The sequence below is a fragment of the Carassius carassius genome, chromosome 22, assembly GCF_963082965.1.
Source record: "Carassius carassius chromosome 22, fCarCar2.1, whole genome shotgun sequence".
Classification (NCBI taxonomy): domain Eukaryota; kingdom Metazoa; phylum Chordata; class Actinopteri; order Cypriniformes; family Cyprinidae; genus Carassius; species Carassius carassius.
This window is the reverse complement of record NC_081776.1, coordinates 16,907,736-16,934,597: the sequence shown is the minus strand read 5'-3', so window position 1 is coordinate 16,934,597 and position 26,862 is coordinate 16,907,736. Positions and strand designations below refer to the sequence as shown.

The following is a 26,862-nucleotide window of genomic DNA, read 5'->3' as shown; positions in this document are numbered from 1 at the left end:
TTAATAATCTCTACATTGCTCTGTTTCCATGGTTAACACAATGCGGATACTTCAGACATTTTCATTTCGCTCAATTGTTCATTCAAAATAAACGGATTTCAATTCCACATTTCGTAACAGATTTTTCTGTAGGGTTATATCATTGAACCAGTAGGAGGCGACAAATCTTGGCTCATTAACTTCAAATCATTCAGAAATGATTCATTCGGCTAAGGATTGAAAAATCACTTGTGTTTGACACCTGTTTCAAGTTTGTTTGGAACTATTTTCAGTGACGCAGCAAATGAGCCAACACATTCTACTTTTGCTCGTTCAAATGCTTTTTTGTGTGTGTGTTGCAGCAAGGAGGCACCAAATAATATAATTACAATATGCAACTTATATGACATAATTTGACACTACTATGCTTTTATTTACTGACTGTAGCATTAAATGAGGTCGACTTGAGACTGACATGATGTTCAGGTGAGTGTTTGCCTATTCCTTTGTACCATATTACAGTATTTGCACAAATGTCTTGTTTGTGTGTGAGTCAGGGGCTCTTGAGATTGGCCATGGCTGGGTTGATGAAGGAGAAGTTGTTGAACATGGTCTGGTCCACGCTGTTGATGATGATACGGTCTGTGACGGAAAGTCGTGGCTTCTCGTTTATGAACTCCTTATCGAAGTTGCTACAGTCACCTGCTGATTTCTGTTAACGGAAAGTTAGCGTGTCAGTTACAGGTAAACTCCTAAATCTTTTTTTCCTAAATCTAGTGTTTCCCCAGGCAGCTGCCTGCTTAAGTCAGTACTTTAACTGAAATGGAACCTCAAAAGTTTTTCAATAATGTTGCTCACAGCACAAAAAGCCTACTTAATGTTAGCATGTTGCTAAGCTAAAAACAAAACATTGTCTTAATGCTCTAACAACAACAAATCAAACACATACATGTTGTTGTGTCTTCAGTGAATCACAAAAGCTTTTTTCACCAAGTCACCAAAACAAAAATATGAGGAACAAATGCCTATGCATTAGGAGCGCGGTTATGAAATCCTTAAAATGTTATCTAGCTATGCAGCTCATTACGGGCAAGTCTTTTACAGCAATAATGAACTTACCACAGTTGGCCTGAAGGGCGGCTCCACCTGCCGTTTCTCAAGAGCATTCCAGTCTATGTCTCTGAAGAATGCATGCTGCCTTATATTTCCTTTCACACCCAGCCTTCGCTCCGGTTCCCGGACAAATAGCTAGAACCATTCAGAAAATGCAGTTGTAGTTTATAACAAATCGAGCATTCTTCTATTTAATGTTAACTCTGACGTACCTTTACAAGAATATCGTTCGCGTCTCTAGTTAACCAGCGTGGGTAGCACGGGTCATCTGTGCGAATCGACTGAAACAACTCTTCCTCATCCTGGCCATGAAATGGGGACTGGCCAATCATCATCTCATACAGAAGGACACCGAATGACCACCAGTCTACAGAAGTCCCATATTTCTGCCCAAGCAGAATCTGTGAAACACATTCGTATTCATTTACATGCTTTATTTAATATCTGTTATGTACAAAAATGGATCACATATGTAAACAATAAAAAAATAAGATATATAATTATGGTACAAGTGGTAGAGATCCTCACCTCAGGAGCGATGTAGTCTGGGGTTCCACAGAAAGTGCACGTTCTAGCTTCTCCAAACATGTTCTCTTTACACATGCCAAAATCTGCGATCTTGATGTGACCGTCGATGTCTAGCAAGATGTTATCCAGCTTAAGATCTCTGTGGAGGCACAATACACACATAAATACATGAAAACATTGTAAGAGCTGTCTATCAGCACGCTCTTAGCTCATATTTTATGTAATGTATCAGTGCATACCTGTACACAATGCCTTTAGAATGTAGAAACTGCAGCCCACAAATGATCTCAGCTGCATAGAACCTATCGCCAGAGAGAAGAGAGGAGATGAAAAACAAGATTCTCTGCATTTGCAATGTGTTTGTGGGGGCTGTATGTGAGTCTCACGTGGACCGCGGAAGGTCAAATCTGTGGCAGGTCTGGATGTGAAACATTAAGTCGCCCCCGTTTAAGTACTCCATCACGAAGAAAAGATTTTCCTTTAGAGGCCAATGCAGAAACAGAACAGTTCAGAGCAGTCGAACAAACCCACATTACTTCAGAATGTGAGAGTGACTCAGAGTGTGTCATGGGGTGGGCGGAATGTCCAAGATCTTATATTGTAGTATTTCAGGGCCATTACTTAAATTCAAAAGTTTATACATATACTATAAATATAATACAAGTTCATCATTATTTGTAGTTATTCACTTTATATATATATATATTAATTCTAAATAAAATGCACAATATAGGACCTTGATTTAAAAAAAAACCTATGTTGAAAGTAAAATATCAAATATATAGCAAATGCATTGAGATGTCTCTATATGTCATACTGCCCAACTCTAAGTGTGTCAGAGTCTATTACCTTGGTCTGGAAGGTGCAGTAGAGGTGTGTGAGGAAGGGGTGTTCCCAGGCCAGAGACAGCACTCTCCTCTCCACCATAGTGCATTCTACATCATCATCCATCAGAACTACATCCTTCTTCAATGCCTTTACTGCAAAAAACTGCCCTGAGCCTTTCAGCTCAGCCAGGAATACCTACAACACATATGAACATATATAGGCAGCTGCATATAGGAAAAAAAAAACACCTAACCTTAAATAATTCTAACAAAAGGTTTCTCAGCTGTTTTTTGTAGCATTAGGTGTCCTTAATAACATACTAAAAGTTTACCAAAGTTTGACCACTAGAAAGGTGTAATTTTCAAGATGGGTGGGGAGCCCTTAAAATATCCTAACGCCTTCATTATTTGACTTAGTCAAGTATTCTTGGTGTCTAACCCTATGTTTTCTGGGTCTATGAATCCATTGGACTTGTCTAAATTGCACTGACATGATTACATATTTATGGAATACATGATTTTGTGAAAATACTGTAAGGTTTTATCATTGTTTGGGGTGAACCAGAGATGTAAACAATTTAGCCTATGTCATGTAACTCCTACTCAGTACGTGTTTTTTTTCTAAAACACAGACTTTACAATCAATGTAAAAGTTATTGCACCCAAAAGTAACTTAAATTGGAGTTGTATAACTTTGATCATAAACAACCCTGTATTACCCTCGAACAGAGGCCTGTGTGTGAAACCTCTAAAATGGTCACTCATTTCAATTTGAATAAGGTAATACTTATGTAATGCATCCTCTATAGATGTTTTTGAGTATAAAGGTGGCATTATACTAAACCCAACAAAACTAAATAAACAAATTTCAGCAATTCAGAACATGGTGGAAAAGAATACTGACATTTGATATTGCTTGACTCATTGTAATGTTGTTGGCAGCACAGTGTATACCATTGTTCTCAAACAAAATTCATGCTTGACTACTTAAAGAAACGTTCTTTATTTTTTGTAATTTAATTTAAAAAAGTAAACTTTTGTATATTCTAGATTCAGTGCACACAAACAGAAATATTTCAAGAGTTTTTTTGTTTTAATTCTGTTTGTGTAATGACGAAGTAGAGGCAGTCGGATCCATCTGCAGGACTTTATTGAAGCAGGTATCAAACCAAGGATGCACAGAGCATAAAACACTAAGGTAGCACGAAGCAACATGCAGCGTGGTAAAACAACACTTCACAGAGAAACACAGAACCAGGCAGTCCGGATAAAGGGGGGATAATGATTAACCGGTGGATATGATGATGCTGATGAGAAAACCAGACAGGGCTGGAAACTAATGATAGCAGAAGGGAAGGATGGGAATTGCAGTCCTAGAACTCAGGTGACAAGGAGCGCATGAGACCGGAGAGAGGTGAGAGGTGTCACTCCGTGACAGTTTGTTACGACTTACAGCTTAGGAAAATAAAAAAAATCAGTATCTCAAAAAATTTGAATATTCCATTTTGAGCTTGAATCTATTCACAGAGTGCTGTATCAAAATATATTTATAGAAAGTTGACTGGAAGGAAAAAGTGGGGTAGATAAAGGTGCAAAAGCAACAGGGATGACTTCAGCCATGGGAAGATTGTCAGGAAAAGCAGATTCAAGAACTTGGGAGACCTTCATAAGGAGTGAACTGAAGCCGGAGTCAGCGCATAAAGAGTCATCACGCTCAGACGTCTTCAGGAAAAGGGCTACAGCTGTCACATTCCTGGAACCAAGCCACTCCTGAACCAGAAACAACATCAGAAGCATTTCACCTGGGGTAAGGAGGAAAAGAACTGGACTGTTGCTCAGTGGTCCACAGTCCTCTTTTCAGATGAAAGTAAATTTTTCATTTGATTTGGAAATCAAGGTCTGGAGGAAGACTGGAGAGGCACAGAATCTAAAGTCCAGTGTGAAGTTTCTGATGTCAGAGATGATTTGGGGGGCCATGACGTCTGCTGGTGTTGGTTCATTGTGTTTTATCAAGTCCAAAGTCAATGTTGCCATCTACCAGGAGATTTTGGAGCACTTTATGCTTCCATCTGCTGACAAGCTTAATGGAGATGCTAATTAATTTTGCAGCAGGAATTTAGCACCTACCCACAGTGCAAAAACCACTTCCAAGTGGTTTGCAGACCATGATATTACTGTGCTTGATTGGCCAGCCAACTCACCTGTAGCAGATCTGACCCGAATCAGACAAATTAAAGAGTGGATCAGAACTGTGGTTGAAACACGAGCCGAATTCCTCAGAAAGGCGACAGGAAGTCATAAAACATTCTGTGCCACAAGTCCCAAGCAAGATAAGCAACCAACCAACTCTGTCACAGAACAGCTTTCAACATTAACACCACTACGTAGAACAATTATTGAAAATTTCAATTCGGAGAAGAGATTGTCAAATTTGGGGCAAGTAGTTGAGATGCAACGCCGGACATCACATGTAAACCCATGAGTTATACACAATATCCTTAAACACTTCCCCCACCTAGCAGAACCAGATTGAAATTCCTAAGGGGGGGGGCTTTTAACCTCTGGTCTCCACAGAAATCTTTGTCAGATAATGACAAAGAAACTGTCTTTTCTACATATATATGGACCAAACTGAACTCAAAAAGACTTATAAATGAATATCAGTCCATCGCTTCACTCCATATTCATTTGTATGTAACCCACACATTTGACTATCATGTTATAATCACTTATTGTGTATGTCTTTTAATAACTATTGGATCGCTTAAGGATACATATTCATGTTTAGTGTGTTTGTGAATGAACAGTCATGACCATCAGTTATTTTTCAAATGTATCATATTCTTGTTATAGGAATCATGTCCAAAATTATACCCTTCAAGAGCGGGAAAATTCGGACCACATGCTTGATAAGATAACATATGATTTATGATACCCCCGAGCCAAGACAATATCTGATTGGTCAAGACAACATTTGAGGTGTGGCCAACAGGCCAGTTTAAATACTTAGGACACCATAAAATTTTGCTTTAAGTTTTAGCTTTGCTTTTGCTATCAGTCATGCAAGCTTTTTACTATGCTTTTAGCTTTGCTCCTAGTCATGCTTTTAGTCATCACTGTTCTTTGAGCGCGGTTCCAGCGTGCGTCAGCCTGCACGCCTGCTGCTACTTAGCCACGATGAGAAGAAACACCAACTAGTTTCGTCAAACTTTACTTCTTTTCTTTTCCGTTTGTGAGTTTCGTGTTCTGAGTTAAGTTTTGTAACGTCGAGTCTCCGACGTCTGACCTCGGATGCCCGTTCAACTTCAACCAGCCACACAACTACGCGTCTTCAGCCAACGCCCAACCACAGGCTTCCCAAGACGTCACTTCAGCGACTACTGAACTTCCAGCCAATCAGCGACATCGGGAAACCTCCTTTCAACGACAACAAAGGGAACACAGGCAATGTACCTTCAGACATTTGTACTGGTGTATCTAATATAATTTTAACCTCATTGAGGAACTCAATGCGAGGGTTAATTAAATGATTAATGGTTGTTCATATCTATGCAATTTAACGTACAGTATTGCTGTAAACTTGGGATTCCACATTTCCATTCTCTTAAACTCATCTTTCCCTAACATTCAATCTTCCTTCAACTTGTGTGAATGTGTGAGTGCGTGCGTTTATGTGTTAGATTAGTTTATATGTTTTAGATTTATCTAATAAAGCCTCATTCATATTGAAAAGAGAAGTATCTTGTGTTTTGTGCTTACAAGTTAATGTCTTAAACTGCCAATCTTGTTACTGTGCTAATTGATAGTGTTTTCACTATACTTTGGATATTAATATCCAGCGCAGATTTGATGTTAAACGGCTCGTTCAGTGAATCGCAGGGCGTCTCAGTGATCAGCCGTGAAACAGTGATTCTGTTTAAATTCCCTTAAAATCTTAAATGATTCCCTTTGAGCTAAATTTACCTGTTTCCCTTACACACCTGACCTGAATCTCACGGAGAATCTATGGGGTATTGTGAAGAGGAAGATAAGAAACATCTGAAAAACAATACAGAGGAGCTGAAGGCCCCATCAAAGCAACCTGCAGTGCCACAGGCAGTAATTGCAAAAGGAGCCCCAACCAAGTATTGAGTGCATAATTAAACCTACTTTGGAGATCTTGAACATTTCTGTTTTGTAAATAATTTTTTGATTGATCTTTGAGAAAATATTCTTTTTTTTTTTTTTTTGAGATACTGAAGCTGTAAGTCGTAACCATCAAACTCAAACAAAAACTCTTTAAATATTTCAGTTTGTGTGCAATGTATCTAGAATATAAAAAAGTTTGCTTTTTTAAATTCAATTAAAAAAAATAGAACTTTTCCATGATATTCTAATTTTTTTACATGTACCTGTACTTAGGGAAAATTTTTCTTATTTTTCCCATAAATATGCTTGTAACCAATTGCTTTAATATATAATTGGACTTGTAATCACTTATCTATCATGCATATATGCTAATTAGAATATTACATGGCCAAAACATATATCAGGCACGAATATTTCTGGCCTAGGTGGAATGCAAAGGAGTAATGATCATTTTAAGGACCTGGCGGCTGCCATTTTGAAAACGGGGCATTTCTTGGAGTCAAACTTTGGTAAACTTTTAGAATGTTTTTAAGTACATTTGATACTACTGTAAACCACTGAGAAACCCTTTGTTAAAAATTTTTTTGGGGTCAAGACATATTTGCAGCTGACTAATATGCAAGATTCATAGAGAAATACACGAGTATGCATCCAGAATGATGTTCCAAAATGAAGTTTAATAGGCTTGTTGTCTTGCAATGCCTAATTCAGTTATGCCACATAACAGCTGTCCATGAATGTTAACAAATACAGCCACCACTTGAACTGACTTCAAGGGACATGAACATGATCTGTGTGTAGCAGAAATTAGATTTTATGCCAGTTCCTTATATTCTTAAAAACATGTATCCAAATTTGCCAGGTCATAGTTTAGTTTCAGTACTGCAACGGTTTGCCAAGATTTGGTTTAGTATCTTGTTTGGCATCCTCATAGTAGTATTTAAAAGTTAATCACTGATGATTTGTTATTTATATTATTTCTAAGCCAGTCATTTTTCAAGAGTTGGTATATAATGTAGTTTAAATGAAAAGTCACTGCTGTGATGTGTTTGCTGTGAGTTGAATAAAATATTCCTACCTTTCCAAAGCTTCCCTTGCCCAGCATCTTATGCAGAGTAAAATTATCTAGGTTGAATTTGTGATGCTCTTTGCGTGGGGTGGCGTACACTGACTCAGGCTGTTCAAGACTTGGCCTGCGGCCCTCAGCCGGAGTGTCCCATGAAATACCTTGATGCTCTGTGGGGAGGAAAGAACATTTGGACATAAATTAAACTGAACAGGACAGGATTAATCCAAACAATCAATCAATAAAAAAGTTTCTTAGCAAGGGAAAAAAATTTCGGATCCAAAGTTTGTTCCAAATGGTAGACATTAAAATTCAGAATGAGCTTTATTGCCAGGTATGTTCACACATACGAGGAATTTGTTTTCATGACAGAAGCTCCGCAGTGCAACATAATGACAGCGACAGAACAAAAAACACAATAAGGAATAAAAAATACAAAAAAATACAAATAGGTAGGTAAGGAATGACAATATACAAATTGATGATGTATGGCAGGTATATTACAATGAGCAGTTATGTGTAGCATAAGTGTATGCTAAGTATGTGTGTTAGATAAATAAGTGTATGTGTATATAAATATAAATAGTGTAGTGTGTTCCACAGTTATTATCAACTGTTCATAAGATGGATTGCCTGAGGGAAGAAACTGTTCCTGTGTCTGGTCGTTCTGGTGCTCAGTGCTCTGTAGCGTCGACCAGATGGCAACAGTTCAAAGAGGAAGTGTGCTGTGTGTGTGTGTGTCTGTGTGTGTGTAAATTATACTTTCTAAGTCATTCTGTCCAAATTGTAAGGCAACATCTCGCACATATTAATCAGATAAGTCAATTCCAGAATGCTAAGTTATGGTGAATTATGTCAGAATGTTACATCTTATACTGTTAAATATCATCAGAAAATATTCCCATCTAATTAAAATGGAATGCTTTACCCATTGTTTTTGGGCACTATGTAATTTTTGTGCTTGTGACATTGTTAGCCACGTGCTAACATAAAACTATATCAACTGCCCACCCTTACCAAAAAGTAGTATACTTCAAGTTAATTTTATTAAGTATACTTAAGTAAAGTTCAAGTATATTTTTAAGTATACTTTATGTAGCAAGTATAAAAATATCAGTGTTCTAGTAGTACACTTCTAAGTGTACTGTTTCAATACTCCTTGGGACTAAATTGGCCCACTTTCTAGTATATAAAAGTATACTTTGAAGTATACTTTAAGTGTAAATGTAGCAAATTTTTAGTACACAACTAGTTTACCTCCTATGTTTGTAGTTTGTACTGCATGTATACTTAAAAAAAACTTATAGGTATACTGATAATTTACTAATTAAATACTTCATACACTTTGAAGTATAGTCTCAGTAAACTACTAGTTTAGTAGTTTTATACTACTAGTAACTTTACATCAGAATTTAAGTATACTACTATATCTCTGTTTAGGTTTGAATTTTTATATATTTTGTTATATGAATATCTGAACATACAAAACATCCAAAGAAAAAACAGGTATCTGCTTGTAACCAAAAACATTTTATTCTAGCTTCATGCATTCTTTTTTTAAACAATTTAATGTGGGTAAGTTTAATAAAAAATAAATAAATAACATTTTGAACAAAAAGCTGGACAAAGACTACAGAATTGGAAACAGAATGATAATCAAAACGTACCTGTAGATGAACACCCCAAAGCTTGACTATAATTACTATGTCTTCATTTGTCGACATTTTATTTCATAATGTTACAGTTTTGATGCTGTTTCATGTCAGATGATCGTGTTAGATTAGATTTTTTTGGAAATTCTGTGCAGAAAATGTGTACTAGCGCCCTCCACCATATAACAATGAAAACACTGATTTAGTGTTGTCACGGTACCAAAATTTCAGTATTTGGTACCGATACCAGTGAAAATCCACGGTTCTCGGTACCAATTTCGGTACCAAAGCAAAACACAAAAATATGCTAATTAAAAAAAAAAAACTTTTTAGCACTAAAAATGAAACCGATGCCATTCTTTATACTTATTTACAACTGTGTTTAAAGTTTTTCTACAAGTTATATAATTATGAAAAACAGTAAACAAGTTTCACCCAAATTTAATTTGTTTTTTAATTTTTGAAATTTAAACATTTTATTTTTGGTAAATAAAGGGGATTTGCTATTAAAATTAAAACATGGAAGAAACATTGTGATTTATTTCTTTAAAAAATAAAGTTTTATAATTTTTTTCAACAGTAGTAGCACTATCACATACATTTTACTAAATAATAGTAATATTTCTAGCACAATGCCTTTATGTAAAAATGAACTTTTAGGCCTAATGAATGCATATTTGTCATTTTAACTGAACTTAAGACTGGTGGTGATGCTTAAGATATTTTTGGTCATTGAGGGTTTCTGTAAAAAAAATAGTAATAGATCATATTAATTATTATTAAAAGAAAATACTACTACTAAATCTACTATTATACTAATGTATATACAATGCACTATGAATTGATGAGCTGCTGGATTCATGAATATTAATCACGTTGTCTGCGTTCGGTCAAAATGATTTGCTGAAATCAAAACAGGTGCGGTACTAAATCAGCGCCAGCCAATGACATTGCCATTTGCGCATTAGCTCCGCCCACTACCGGAGAAACCGGTGTCTTCTGTTTGTTCGAAAATGAATATGAATAATTCTAAATGAACTCCATTATTTTGACAGGAGAAGACAACAAAGAATAGTTTACATATAGCGTGTGGATTCAGCGTGGTAAGACTCTCGCTCGCTCTCTCTTTGCATGTGTGAGAAACAGTGCTATCAGTAAAGCGACGGTGAGTCGTGCGCCTTCACAAATAGTTTACAGAGCATCAAATACAGGTGCGCTGTGCGTCCATTGAGATGAACTGAAAAGTTAAGATCGCTTGATGGAGAAGCTCAGATGCTGAAATTAATTCAAGCCTCATGCGCTTCAGTCTATATATTAAAAAGACCCGCACGTCTCTGCCATTCATTAATTCACACAGAGACGCGCAGAAAACAGATTCATATTTCAAACAACTTTTGCGGCTTAACATTTACAGATACTGGTCCATATGGAGATTTGATTTGATTAATTTATGCTAACTTTGACAAATTCCATGACTGTCCATATTAAAATGTAAGTTTCATTTTCATGACTGGATTTTGGATTCCTGGATTCCGTCCGCGTTTTCTGCTTCGCGGTAATCATAGCGCTGTATGCATCCAGAACCGGGATGGAACGGGTCCTCGGTACCACCGGTACTTACAGAAACCTGGTACCGTGACATTTTCATTTTTTTAGTACCGACTTGGTACCGAAGTACCGGGTCTTTTGACAACACTACACTGATTCTAGGAGCACAAGTATAGTTCAAATATATGTAGACTTTTTTAAGTATAAGTCAAGTATACCTAAATGTTATTTTAAGTATATTTCTGAGGCGTACATAAAGCCCATTTCTGAGAAGTACATAAAATGTAAACTAAAAGCACTTGAATAAACTTCTTTTTCGTAAGGTCACTTCCTCTCAGCCCACTATCTTGTTCCTTATAAGCTCACTTCTGGTCATTTCCAGAGAAGGAATGTTTCTGAAAGAATTTTGGCAACGTTAAAATCCTAGAAATGGCCAACTCCCGATGTAGTCCCAGTGCACTTAAAACGGAACTCTGTGGATGACTGAGACCGACTTCACTTCTTTCTGAGGTAATTTGACGAATCTTTAGTTAGTAGCAAGTTTGGCACTTAAATCTTTTCAGAATTGTGAATATGTTGCTTTTGTGCATGTTATATTTACCTTTGCGTGGTAGAGGGGGTGCAGGCGCAAGGGGTGAAATTGGTAAGTGACCTGAAGGCTCTCCAGTGACCCCTGTCTGATTTACACCCACTGAACCCTCTTGACCAACAACCTCACTATCCCGCGAGTTGCGAGACTGCTATGGAAAGAAATGCACACATAGTTCAGATTAAAAATCCACCACCACATGATAATGCAGGTCATTCATGCCATTCAGTCTTTGTCACACTGTGTTCATCTGTGTACTATTGCATGTTGAGTTAGACAAAAAAAAAACATATTCTACAGCATTGCTAGCCTGTGGTCCCATTGTACATAACTGCATTCTTGCTTTATTTTTTATTGCGACGAGCTCAGTGAAAAATTTCTTTCAACTTGGCGGATAAGTGTCAACCGATACTCTTAAACATAAACCAATAGTTGTTATTCTACTTAAAATATTCTATTTTAACCCATATTTGTGTGTTATTTATTTTGTATGCTTATTAGAGGATGGCATTGTTAGCTTAGCTACAGGCTAATAACCAGTGTTGGGGGTAACACATTACAAGTAACGCGAGTTACGTAATCAGATTACCTTTTTTCAAGTAACTGTAAAGTAACTCATTACTTTTTAATTTACAAGAAAATATCTGAGTTACTTTTTTTAAAAAGTAATGCCAATGGGTTTGTTTTCCTATTTATTGACTGAAAAGTCTCCTGTTCCCACGTCTCTCGGCCCCGCCCCAATCGTCACATACACATATGTATCTAATCCCATTTTATTAACAGTGTCTTTGTTGCTGACCTTTGATGATCCAGTTCAACCATACTAATAAGCAAAAATGACTTTAGATAAACTAACAATTGTGCTTCATTGTTTTTTAGTTGCTGAAGAGGGTTGAACCTTCTTCTCCCGTGTTCTACTGTACAGACGTGAATTTACTTTTCCTTTTATAGGGCTTTTATATTTGCTATAAATTGAACTTCTTATCAAGCCCTGCTCAAAAAGTAACGTGTAAGTAACGCAAAATTAATGTCACGCATTAATTTCCATAAAAAGTAACTAAGTAACGTAATTAGTTTCTTTTTTAGGGAGTAATGCAATATTGTAATGCATTACTTTTAAAAGTAACTATCCCCAATACTGCTAATAACAAACTCCAATGGAATAAACTTTGCTTTCCTTGAGTCTCTTGCACTATTAGTGTACTAGGAGTGTCTTGTAAAAGAAATAGTTCACCCAAAAAATAAAAATTCTGACTTTTACTCACCCTCATGTTGTTTCAAACTTTTAGACTTTCTTTTTTCTGTTGAACAGAAAAGAAGATATTTTGAAGAATGTGGGTAAACCAACAGTTGCTTGTCCCCACTGAAAAATGGAACTATGGAAGTCAATGAGGACCAAAGATTCTTTAGTTACCCACATTCTTCAAAATATCTTCTTTTGTATTTTGCTGAGTAAAGAAATTCACAGGTTTGGAACAACCTGAGGGGGAGTACATGATGACAGTATTTTCATTTTGGGTGCACTATTTCTATTAATGAACATGCTGGCGATGAAGATCATAACCAACTCCAGTGCTCAAGGGGGTTACATTAATTTGTTTGAGTTACACTGAGTTTCATTCAAATGTTTGTGCCTTTAAACCCATGTGCTATTAAGTAGCTTTCTATTACAATGTAGTTTTGAACAAACCTAAAGTAAAATTGCAGCTGTAATAGACTTAGAAACTAAATGCGTGGTCACATTAGCAAAATTTTGACATAAAACAACTTGAACCCTTTGCAAAAGCTGCCTGAAGAAATATTTTGGCCTCACTCAAAACTCCTGTACATATAGATCCCTATTGAAATGACTGTACTTCATCCACTAAAATTCACCAAACAACAGTAAATGGTGACAATTGTTACATGCTTGTGTCAAGCTGTTTAGCATCTGTGGTTCATAATATATGTGTCTTCCAACCTGTTGAGTGCTCTCAATCATAGCCAGGGCCTCTGCCATTAACTTCTGGTTGACCCCACAAAGGTTTGCTACTTTCTTCTGACATTTATGGTGAACATTCATGCCACACTCTGCAAGGACAGAAAACACTCAAAACATTCAAATGGAAGTCTAAAATATTGTGTGGACATTTTGATAAATACAATTATTTAAAATGTGATTATGCAAAAAAATATATGAATTTTAGAAACTTGATTTTAGAGTTCTGTTCAATTACTTTGCATTGCATTTACTTTAAATTACATTAGTAGTTTTTATCTAAATGTAACAAAATGTTCCATATTTTATGCAAATGCTTCAAATAAAATAGATTATAATTCACTACTTCTATTGCATATGTCCTAACATATGTATATGTATGTATATATGTTTGTGTGTGTGGTAACATCTCAAGCTAAATAATACATATTTAGTACATATTTAGTGTTAAATCATGATTAATCTCTTCCAAAAACATTTGTTTAAATAATAAATGTGTACTGTGTATTTAATTTTTTTACATATAAGTACACAAACATACATAATTATCATATATTTTAAAAATATTTACGGTTGTGTGCGTGTGTGTCTGTATATATATACATATATAATTTATATTATATATAAATAAAAAGATTTTATATATAAAAACATACATGCATGGGTGTATTGATGTATACATAAATATACACAGTACACACACACAAATATATTATTTAAACAAAAAAATCTTATTTTGGATATGATTAATCATGATTAATCGCTTTGACAGCACCAATTTTAAAGTTTATTACATTATTTAAACACAATTTTTGATAGAATAGTTTTAGACGTTAACAAAATGGAAAAACACTGAGTGATTCTTTCACACACTTAGACCTTTACAGCTGGCATGTGGTTGTGTAATGAATCACCTTCACATTTAAGGCCCTGCCGAGCAAGACCCCACAACAAGGTTCCACAGTGCTCACAGAATGTCGGGCTCATGTAGTTATACACTTTAAACCTGTGAGGCATGTCAATCTTAAAACGTTCCTTATGGATCTGAAACCCACACATATGCACACATATTTAGCGTAGAAAGCATACAAACACTCACACACCAGGTCAACAAGAAAATCTGTCCAAAACGTCATTCATTATTGTCAGCGTGACTCAGTAAACGTTGGAAAAACTATTTTGTGGCATTTAACAATTACTGAAAGGGGAAGGATTCTGAAACAAAAAGATCTATAATTAGCATACCGTTGCACAAAATGTCCAAAGTTCTCTGATTTACAGTAAAATCAGTGTTACAATGAGTGTTAAGTAACAAAAAAGGAAACAAAACACAAAGTGTGCTTTATGTAATTGGATAAAAGGGTGATGAAAAGAATCTTGTGTTTACCATGGTTTCTTTACTGTTTATTGCTGAGCCTGTGCATTTGGCGATGACTTTGTCGATACACTTTTTATGAATGGCAGCATTGCATTCTGGGGAACAAATAGAGAGAAGTGTGTAGGTGGAGTCCTTACAGTAATTCAGTGGACACTTGTATAAGAACTGCTACAGCAATGAGGATGTGAAAAAAAAAGACTTACGCCGACACTGATATCCCTGTTTATTCAGGCCCCTGAAACAGGAAAAGAAATCACATGTATATTTATAATCTTAATATATTTTGTTGTATAAATATTAGTAATATATAATCTAATATAATATAAGTGTTGATTTATTATGAGTGTTGGAAACAGTTCTGCTGTCTAATATATTTGATGAATAAAAGGTTAAAAACAACTGCATTTATTAAAAAAAAAATTTTCTAATAATATATTTTCTTTACTATCACTTTTTATCAATTTAACACATCCTTGCTGAATAAAAGTATTGATTTTATTTTAAAAAAAGAAAGAAAAAAAATTACTGACCCCAAATTACTGACCAGTAGTGTATATTGTTATTACAAAATATTTATATTTTAAAAACATAGCTTCTTCTTTTTTTTTTTTTTACTTTTTATTCATCAAAGTATCCTAAAAAAGTATCACATGTTCTGAAAAAATATTAAGCAGCAGAACTGTTTCCAACTTTGATAATGAATCATCATATTAGAATGATTTCTAAAGGATCATGTGATAATGATCCTAAAAATTCAGCTTTGCATCACAGAAATAAATGATAATTTAAAGTATAATAAATTTAAAAACAATTATTTTAAATTGTAATAATATATTACTGTTTTTTCTGTATTTTTGATCAAATAAATGCAGGCTTGATAAGCAGAAGAAACTTCTTTTAAAAACATTAAAAATAGTAATGTTTCCAAACTTTTGGTCTGTACTGTATATATATATATGTATATATATGGGCCATTCTACAAAATGGATCCAAAGTAAAAATATATATTTTTCCAAAAAAATTGTATGCAAATTGTATTATATCTACGTTACGGACAATTTTATGGGATAACTCCCCGCAAAAAACCCAAATATTTCATTACCAAAATTCCACCAAATGTTTCAGTAGTGACAACTTTAGATAAGTTTTAAACTTATCTCAAAGATGCTAATCAGCACATGGTTAACTAGCACAGTTCTGAACAGTTGTACACACATATAAAAAAATAAATTAAAAAACTATTTCAATATCATTTTCATAAATTGAAATTTAGGGGTTAGGGTTAGGAACAGCCACCTCCTATTTGAAAGTACCCAAATAAATGATGATTTTAAATATATTAAGCTTACTAATATTTTAAATATTATTGTGGGTTTCAATAGAGAATAGAAGTATCTTAGTAAACATCTAAGATTTGAATAATTAAATGCTTTTAAATGTTTTTTTTTTGGTTGTGGGACAAGAGTTTGGACCAGTTCTGTAGAATGGCCCATATATATTCTCACCATTCAATTCACGATTCAGTGGTTGATTGATTGTTCTAAAGAGACCAGGAAATCAAAGTTATACTGTTCACACATTGTCAGTGCAAAGTATTTCATAAAAAACAAACAAAACCTTTATTATTAAAAAAATATATATCATTAAAAATATATTATTAATCAGTATTTTCCTTGTTAACATGTTTTCATCCAGTCAAATCAAAATAGATAAATAGATTCGTCCATAAAATTCCACCCCACATTATTTTACATAAGTTGTGAATGCTGTTTCATGTTATCTCTAACATAGTTATTTCTTAAGAAGAGTGTTGTTTTAAATATGAATATTTGAGACGTAATACCAGACGAACTCCTTGCAGACTGAACAGAAGGTCGGCTGAGGGAAAAAAGTGGCAGTAAACTCGTGACATTTGACCACATGAACTTTAGCCTGTTTGATGGCTCCCCGTCTGTGATGCAGTGCGAACACCCCTTCTTTTTCCCGTTCGGTTTCTCCACCTCCTTCGCCGTGACCTGCAGCATCTAAGAACAAACAAGAACCCACACAAAAACTCCAAAAATGATTTATGTACCCTTTCCCAGTTTGAAAACCCCTGGACAAGATCAATCAGCTCATGATAACATAATCATAAAACTAACAATGCTTGCATTAATATAATAATCAGTAAGAGATTGTTTGTGAATCAGATTTTGATACTCACCACTCCTCTCCAAAAAATAGTGCGCTTCCATCAATAAGCGACCCTGTGGCTTCAGTTCAACCTATAATACACAAAAATGAATCTCAAATTATTGGAAATATATTGAAAACATTCATTACACATCCATTTGCTACGTTTTCAATTTATTTTTTTTATAAATAAATTAAGTGTTCTAATCCACCCAAACTTGATTGCTTTTTATTTATAATAAACAACAACAATAACAAATGGTCGACTGTATATCAGCACTGGTAACACATTTGTTTCCATTTAGCTTGGATTTGATTTTCTGAGCATGTCACCGCTGTTGATCACACACAAACTCTCACCCAGATCTCCAGTTTGCCGTTCTCTTTCTTACAGCGTGAAGCGAGGGTGTCGAGTTGAACAGTAGCCTCTGCCTTTAGCTCAGCCGTCTTGTCCTTGACCACCACATGCATTACTCGTCCTCTGTGGACGTGAGCGTCAAATGTGCTGTTCCAGGGGGGATACATGGTGGGTCGCTTCTGTTTGTACACCTGACCCTTTTCTACATATACACACACAAATACACCTCCAAATCAGTTCCACACCACTGACAGTTTGACTGGACTAAGCTTCAGCACGAGTAAATCACTTCATGTGTTACACCATTCTAGCTGGATTAACTGGATCTGAAACTAATACCACTGAAATGGCACAATGCTCTAACTGTTCGATAATCTGACAGCTTTTACTGCAGGAATACAAATATAGTACCGTGTAATGTTGGTTGATTGTCACCTATTTACCTTAGTTAAACTCCAACATGACATTTAAAATCAGCTCTGTTTGCTTTTTCTTAATGCTGTTCCTGGTCTTTTTTTGTGCATGAGGCATCAAATAACTCTTAAAGGGGTCATATGATGTTGCTAAAAAGAACATTATTTGGTGTAATGAAATGAGTTTATTCAATTTAAGTAAAAAAAAAAACACTTTATTTTCCACATACTGTACATTATTGTTTCTCCTCTATGCCCGCATTTCTGAAACATGTCAATTTGTACAAAGCTCAGCGTTCTGAAAAGCCAGGTGTGCTCTGATTGGCCAGCTGCTCCAGTGCGTAGTGAATGGCCGAATGCATCAAGCGTGTAACGGAAATGTTACACGCTATAACATACGGTCATGCCGTTTGTCCTGGAGCACCGAGACTTAAACATTAAAACCTATTATAAATGAGGCAATTGCTGCATCCGGTGGGGACTCAATTCTCAATTCCAGTCCTCGCGCCCCCCAGCTCTGCATATTTTGCATGTCTCTCTTTGTTAACACACCTGATTCAGATAATCAGCTCATTAGAAGTGATCCCCATGCATGAACTGTGTTCCCATTGACATGGTCCCTACACAGTGTCCATTGCTCCCTGTACTCCCTGAGCAGGGGAAATCTGTTGAAGTTTACCTCACTTCCGAACATTCATTCACAGATTTGCACTGCGCAACGTCTTCACACACGGACAAGTCTGACATCATATATCTCTGTAAATAAATACAATTTGCATCGCGCCGCGTAAACATAGTACCATGTCTGCATTTGTGATCTGAGAAACAACAGACAAGCCTACTATACATTCTCAAAACTAGTGTTTGAATCATCAGTGACAAATCCTTTAAATATGTAAGCGTACTTACAGACTGTGAGTCAGAACAGCCGGCATTGTAGTCTACCCTCCCAGGTTCCCAGGATAAAATCAAGTACAGCTCTACATTTAAATCTATTCATTTAATTTATTTGATTAGTTCAATTATATTGTTGCGCTTAGAAACACAGGTAAAATAGGCTGCAAACACTTTCATTTAATGTGTCATTTGACATTAAACACATTTTAAAAAATTAAAAAATAAAAAGAACTGGCATACAGTTCATCTGACTTGTGCTTGAGAGAGGAGATGTTTCAAAAGTGTTTCAGAATGACGTGACACTTTATATTTTGACTGGTATGTGTGGTTGTGGTTTGTTGTAGAGAACAAAACCAAAGGGGTTGCTGGGAAAGCCTCATGTCTTCAGCACTGCATAGTGGCTATGTTTGAGTAATATGCATGTCTGTACAACTGCTTATCATTTCATCTGATCTGATTTACACCCACATTTTACCAGCTATGGACATCCATGCAAGTAAATATGTTGCATAATATATATAATACACACACACACATATATATATATCCTCTGACATGCATACGGTAGGTGAGTTCAAATGCACTTTTGCAGAAATAGTTAAATATTAATTTGGCTCTTCTTGATTTGCTTTGTTTATTATAATTGGGCGTTCTACTTGTTGTGCTAACTGGCAGTATAGAAGCAATGAGACACTGCAGTGGTCAGTGGTCTTAATGAATAATTCACATAAAAATATTTGTAAAAAATGCATCCATGACAGAAGTAGTGATGTTTGATTCCTGAATAAATCATTATTTCGGAAGAACATGAGGGTGAGTAAAATAATGACAGAATTTCAATTTAGTGCAAACCATTCCTGTAGGTTTCATAGAGTTTCAGTTATACAGTACCTACAGTAGTATGTGTAAAAACATCTTGAAGGCATTTGCAAAACATTTTGAATTATTGCATAGTTGGTTGTCAAATGCTCAGAAACAATGGCTCCATATTTGGCATCTGTCTGTCAGCATAAACTGATTTTTTTTGCTGAATAATCTAATGACTAAGTACCCAGTAAGTGAAATTGTGGGATGTGTGTGATAGACATTGTGAATTACAACCTGAAGATGAGTTTAATAGAAATGAAACAGATACTTCCTTTTTACTGACAATGACACTGATGACACACATTACTCAAGAAGTCACACTTAGAGACAAAACTCTCCAATAATGGTAAGTTATGCCATTTTCACCACATCCGAAATCAGCATTCATTTTGTTTTTTCATTTATTTAAACCTTCTTTTTTTTCATTCATTTACTTTATTTAATTTTTTTTTATAAAATGCTTGTCTTGCATTATAGCATTTTATGTATCATAAATAAAATCTTTAATAAAACAAAAATTCAGACATAATTTGCCAAAATTACAGCTTAAAGCAAAATTAAAATATTGAGTTTTTTTAAATCATATTTACCTTGATTTGTCTTTAATTTTCTCTGCACATCACACAATTCCTATTTACTTATCAAATTCTTCATTAACTCTATTTTCTAATTTGTAACTTAAGTACAGTTTTGCCCAAATCAGGGCAAAATCATATCATATAGTTTTAAACAAGTCATTATTCATATGGGTATTAATACATTTTCATATTGATAGATTTTCATATTTTAGGATTAAATGTGGGACAAGGGTAAAACAATATAAAACAAGGAAAATAATCTCTATATTTTGAAATTTAAAGTGTCAAAAATAATGAATGCATGGCAAAAAATTCCAAGTGACTTTCATATTTAAATATACTGTATATGAAATGTTAAACCTCAGAATGATAAAAAATGCCCCATGGTGTCTGTTGTCTATCTATGTTTTGATGCTTTTACAGTAAACTATCCTCTTTTATCTGTAGCAAAAATATCTTACCAGTCTCCACTGCTTCTTTCATGTAGACAGCGCAGTATGGATTGAGTACTTCTTCATGGTAGGCAAGCCCTGGGTCCATCACAAAACTCGAAAAACCAATCCTCAGGAACGGAGACATGACTGTAAACTCTCAGATCCGACAGCAATAGCCTCGAATATAGTTTTCTTGAAAGCACAGTGGTTTAATTCCACTGTAAGGGTCTGTACAGTGATGTAATCCTATATGAGGTTTATTTTCATATTTGTGATGACTGATATATGGGTTTCGAAACTCAGATGGCTCAATCGTGGTGTCCTTCAGTCTGTGGCATCCAAAGTGATATTCTTTAAATAAGTTTTTAACTTTGTCCTTTGTCCACCAGATCTGTCCTCTCTTATAGCTACTCTTTTAGAAGAAATGATGCTGGGATGAAAACCTGGAACAGTCTACAAAAACAGAATAAAACAGAATCAATTCCAGTAGTAAAGTACAATAATAAAGTAAAATAAAGTAAATAACAAAATTACAAATTTAAATTAAATGCATATTAGTAAATATATAAAGTCAGTATATTACCATTTTTTTAGCAGATTTGTATCAACAATTAAAATAATAACTTTCAAATATAATCATACATATAATCAATAATATTCAGTATAAATAAAAATGTATAATAATCTCACCTTTAACCATTTACTAAAGCCCAGCATCAAAAAAGCCATCAACAACATGGTTGTAAGCACATTCTGAAATGCTTGCTTTCTAATGGAAACACAGCCTAATACATGCTTAACTTCTTTCCATAATACACGCGCCCTTTAATTTAACACCAGTTCACACCAACTATGTTACAATGACCCAGTAACACTTAATATGTCATAAGCTAAGCAGAAAACACGCTGACTTGTTAAACAGTTGGACCACAGAACCATAATAAACACTTACAGAGTTCTTGCCAGTTGAAAGCCGTAAGGTGAAGGGAGAGAACCAGAGAAAGAAATATTAATAGATGTGAAATCCAAAACATACAGCACTTACACGCACCTCATTACTACTAATTTATACTGGATGTGTATGTTATGGTGCATGATATTCATGTTACAACAACTTTTAGGCCTATATTCTTTTTACATTCATGAAACTCCAACAACAGCATTTGTGGCATACAGTTAATTATCACGTTAAGTAATTTAGTTTTTTTTTCAATGTTACAATGTTTCAGTGTTTTTTTTTTTTTTTTAAATCAATGTTACAATGTAAGTGAATGGGGACAATACTGGAAGTTTTCCAAAACATAAATGTGAAAACTATAAAATGTAGGGTAACACTTTACAATACGGTTCCGTTAGTTCCTGTTAGTTTATGTATTAACTTGATCATTAATGTATTAACATAAACGAACAATGAACAATACTTTGTTAATGTTAGTAAATGGAAATGCAGTCGTTCATCATTAGTTCATGTTAATTGACGGTGCATTAACTAATGTTAACAAGCACAGCTTAAATTTTAATAATGCATTAATAAATGTTGAAATTAACATCAGTCAATCCTGTAGAAGTGTTGTTCATTCGTAATTCATGTTAACTAAAGTAGTTACGGTAACTAATGCTAACTAATGAAACATTGTGAACTGTTACCAATTTTAGTAACACACTTCTGTTTAAATCTAAGTTTATGTAAATTCGTTATTTTAGGTTTTTAGTGTTACACTGTCTTGGCAACGAAGTCATAAAATTAAAGAAAACTTTACACAGAATAGGTTAGTAAGCATTTTTACCACACTAAAATCATGCACACAAAATATTTACGTTTTGTAGCTATACTATTAAAAAAAGTGAGCATTTGAATGTTATTTCCATTTTAAGTGTCTCAGGGATTTTTACCTAAAAAAGGAAACAATAAAGTATTTACTTGGTAATCAACATTACTAAATGGTTGGAGGGGTGTTAACCCCTTGAGTCTCAAGTTTTCAGCTGTTCTATCATATCATGATGTAAGAATTGTAAGTGATAAACAGAAGACGATTTTAGATGAAATATAAATAGCATATACTAATATTCAATGTGTAAGCAGAGAGAGTAAATAAAGACGGAAAAAACAAACTAAACTAACACTAACTTAAGTTGCTCAAAACACGGCTTAAAAACTCTTTCTTGCTCTGTAAACGTGTCTGCATGACTGCCGAGTACTTCCTGTCGTTTGACTGACAGCTCAAACCGCACTTCCTGCATCACTGAAAGACTGTAGCGCAGATAGCGAGCTGCTGCTCTTACCTGTTTCTGCTACCAGGATAGACAGAAGAGAGACAAACAACAGCAGACGGATAGAAAGAACACAGCAGGACACAGACAGATTCTTTAATGTCAGAACTTTATAGTAAGTCTTTACTGGCTCTATGAATGTGATATTTCATCAAACAGTGTGTGGGGTCAATACTGACTCCAGAGTCGACAGAGTTGAATTGTCCCAGCATGTGAAAGCTGCAGGGGTGGAAGAAGAGTGGGATCAAACTACAAACGCCTCCATTGAACTCACATACACTAGACCGGACTGAACTACAAATACATTTGACCTTTCGCAAACCACTCGGGAGCTTAGACTCATAAGGCTTGTTCAGTTAATATTCAATAATCAATAGTTAAAACTCTGTGGCTCAGTTTCCACAGAAAATCAATCCCAACTCTCATGAAAACAAACAATGCAAGCACCCACGCTGAAGTGTTGACAAGCAGAAGCAGAAAGATTGTAGATTTTAAAGCACTTGTAATAATTCTTCAGTACAAAAAAAAGTGTTATTTGAGATATCATCTAAAAAAAAATGTGTTAGTTTGTTTGAGATGGGACTACTTTTCCTCACTCCGTGTGAACCGTTTGAAGATAGTTCCGTCATATATCCCTGTCTGGTATCCTTGGGCATGTTTTAATATTGCATAATTTGCGCTGATACCAGAAATAATCTTTTGTTTATTATGAATACATCTTTTAGCTTGCATTAATAAAGTTCCAAATCAAAAATAGGAAAGTACCTTTCATTTGTTTTGATATTAAATTAAGATATAGCACACTATTTTATGCATATACAGTCATGGCCAAAAATATCGGCACCCTTGGTAAATATAATCAAAGAAATCTTGTCAAAATTAATCTGCATTGTTAATGCTTTTGATCTTTCTATTAAAAAAATTCACAAAAATCTAAACTTTCATTGGATAATAATAATTTAAAATGGGGAGAAATATCATTACGAAAATAGTTTTTTTCTCTAATACACATTGGCCAAAATTATTGGCACCCTTTTATTCAATACTTTTATTCAGTACAGTTTAACAGGTCTAAATGTTCTCCTATAATGCCTGATGAGGTTAGAGAACACCTCACAAGAGATCAGAGACCATTCCTCCATCCAGAATTACACCAGACCCTTTAGATTCCCATCTCCATGTTGGTGCTTCTCCTCTTCAGTTCACTCCTCTCATTTTATATAGTGTTCAGGTCAGAGGACTGGAATGGCCATAGCAGAAGCTTGGTTTTGAGCTCAGTGACCCATTTCTATGTTGTTTTTGAGGATTGTGTTAGGATTACTGTACGGTTGGAAGACCCAAACACGGCCTATTATAAGATTTCCAACAGAGTCAGTCACTTACTGATTTTTTATCTGTTGGTATTTGATAGAATCCATGATGCCATGTGTCTAAACAAGATGTCCAGGGCCTCCAGCAGAAATATAAGCCCAAAACATTAATAATACAGCAGTATATTTCATTTTTTATCCCTGTTTTCACCAAACCCATCTTGAGTGTTTGCTGCTAAACAGCTCATTTTTAGTTTCATCTGACCATAGAAGCCAGTCCCATTTGAAGTTCCAGTCATGTCTGATAACTGCATATGCTGGAGTTTGTTTTTGGATGAGTTAGGATTTAAGGTTTTCTGAACCAGAGACTCAACTATTTTCTGCAATTCTCCAGCTGTGATCCTTGGAGAGTCTTGAGCCACTCAAACTCTCCTTCTCACCATGCATTAGGACGATATAGACACACGTCCTTTTCCAGGCAGACTCGTAACATTTTATGTTGATTAGAATTATTGCCCTGATAGTGGAAATGGGAATTTTCACTGCTCTAGCTCTTTTCCTAAAGCCACTTCACTAATTTGTGAAGCTCAATTATCTTTTGCTGCACATCAGAAATATATTCTTTAGTTTTTCTCATTTTGATGGATTAATTAAGGGAATTTGGGCTTTGTTTTCCCTCCTCTTTATATTTCTGTGAAACAGGAAGCCATGGCTGGATAATTTCATGTTTATATTATTTCATAATGATATTTCCCCCCATTTTAAATTATTAATATCCAATGGAATTTCAGATTATTGTGATTTTTAAAAAAAATAAAAGATCAAAAGGATTAACAATGCAGATGAATTTTCACAGCCTTCTTTGATCATATTTACCAAGGGTGTCCATATTTTTGGCCATGACCCTGTGTGTGTGTGTGGGTGTGTGTGTGTGTATGTGTATATATATATATATATACACAGAGCTGGGTGGTAACGGATTAGATGTAATCTGGATTACGTAATCAGATTCCAAAACTCAAGTACTTGTAATCAGAGTAAACTACTTTTTAAAATACTCTTAATCAGACTACAGTTACTTTTTTATAGATTACATGATTACATATTATTTGCACAATGGATATAAATTGTTCACAATTAATTGATTCTCCTAAATTTCCTTTTTTTAACATTTATAAACTTTTTTTTTTTATGTTGCCTGCTTAAAATGTTTTGAGATGGATAGAAATGTCATTGCTGTGTGAGTTTAGACTTTTTCAAAATTCATGTTTGTAATGTAGCTATTGTTTTATGTTTTTCATTGATACAGTCATATACACTCCGTGTTTTTTTTTTAGATTAAATATTTGCCCTAGCAGTGATATTGCTGTGAATTTCATGTTTTTCAGTATTGATTTTTGTAATGTAGCTGTTTTCTAAATATACTTAATTATAAGTAAATATGCTTGAAAATCATAAGATGTGATTTTGTTTTATTCATTGTTACTAGCAAACACTAAGAGCAAGGTACATTAGTGTTAGTATTTTGTAAATATTAACTGTCCATTGCAGTTGAAAAAGAAGCTATTGTGGCTCTTGTCAAAATAGTACACGATCAGGCTAATTCAACATATGTGACATCAAATAAGGGCTAGCACAAATGTAATCCAAGTGTAATCCAAAAGTAATCAGATTACATTACCAAAATTGTGTAATCTAAGAGATTATATTACTGACTACAGATTTTGTCATGTAATCTGTAATCATTAACTGATTACAATTCATAAGTAATCTACCCAGCTCTGTGTGTATATATATATATATATATATATATATATATATATATATATATATATATATATATATATGTATATATATAGTCAAATGTATTTTATTCACACTAAATTGCTCAAAAGTGGTAGTACATACATTTTCAAAAGATTTTTATTTAAAAAAGGATTAAAGAATCATAAAAGAAAATGTCTGTTTCCAGAAACATATTAAGCAGCACAACCGTGTTCAACATTTATAATAATTAAAAAGGTTTTTAGAACATCAAATCAGCATATTAGAATGCGTTCTTAAGGGTCATGTGACAATGAAGACTGGAGTAAAATATAATAATACATTTGAAATTGTAATAACAATTTTTTACCATGTTTTTGTTCAAATAAATGCAGCCCTAGTGAACATAAGAGACTTATATAATAATAAAAATAAATGACTTTTGAACGTTAGTGTAGACCTATATTTAACACAAATTAAAATATTATGGAATATACTGTATAAATAAACATTTCCAGTGGCTACTCCAGAACCTGGGCTGGACTGACAAAAAATATCTAATGACAAATAATATGAGTCAAGTTTTAACAGCTCTAAATTCAAAAACAGAACTACAGTGTTGTGCGTTTCTATCTGAGAGGTAATAGCAAAACGCATAGATTTGCAAGGTTTTAGCACTATCAGAGTGCGCTAAAAATCAAATCCACCTAGTATCTCACCCTACGTCATTGTTCAATTTCCTTTGTAAACCCTACATTTTAAAGTAACTACTGAAAGAACCAAGAACATGCAGAGCATTCACAAGACTGATTTCAAAGCCTGATAAAGCACCCTTATCATTCAAACCAATTGTGCTTACAGCTGCTTTTATTCAGTTCTTGATGCTGATCAATTGATGCTGGCTTTGGTTCCTCATAGTATTTTTATCCCATGGTTTTCTGCCACAAGCCTGTTGAAATAACATGGCATACTCCACAAACCTTTTTAGTTTATAAATCTTAACATTGATGAT

General features: G+C 34.5%; 1 protein-coding gene across 1 annotated transcript; it reads right to left on the bottom strand.

The window, feature by feature from the left end:
• Positions 1-404: 404 nt before the first annotated feature.
• LOC132099061 (protein kinase C theta type-like) lies at positions 405-20,820 on the bottom strand. The gene is made up of 17 exons (XM_059505486.1): positions 20,533-20,820; positions 17,319-17,518; positions 16,990-17,050; positions 16,630-16,810; positions 14,990-15,021; positions 14,796-14,881; positions 14,323-14,452; positions 13,391-13,500; positions 11,443-11,581; positions 7,654-7,811; positions 2,470-2,643; positions 2,007-2,098; positions 1,860-1,922; positions 1,621-1,759; positions 1,305-1,493; positions 1,099-1,227; positions 405-691 (listed from the first exon to the last, which is right to left on the bottom strand). Exons 1-17 carry the CDS (start codon positions 20,648-20,650, stop codon positions 533-535), a joined length of 2,160 nt encoding a protein of 719 aa, XP_059361469.1. The 5' UTR covers positions 20,651-20,820; the 3' UTR covers positions 405-532.
• Positions 20,821-26,862: the final 6,042 nt, after the last annotated feature.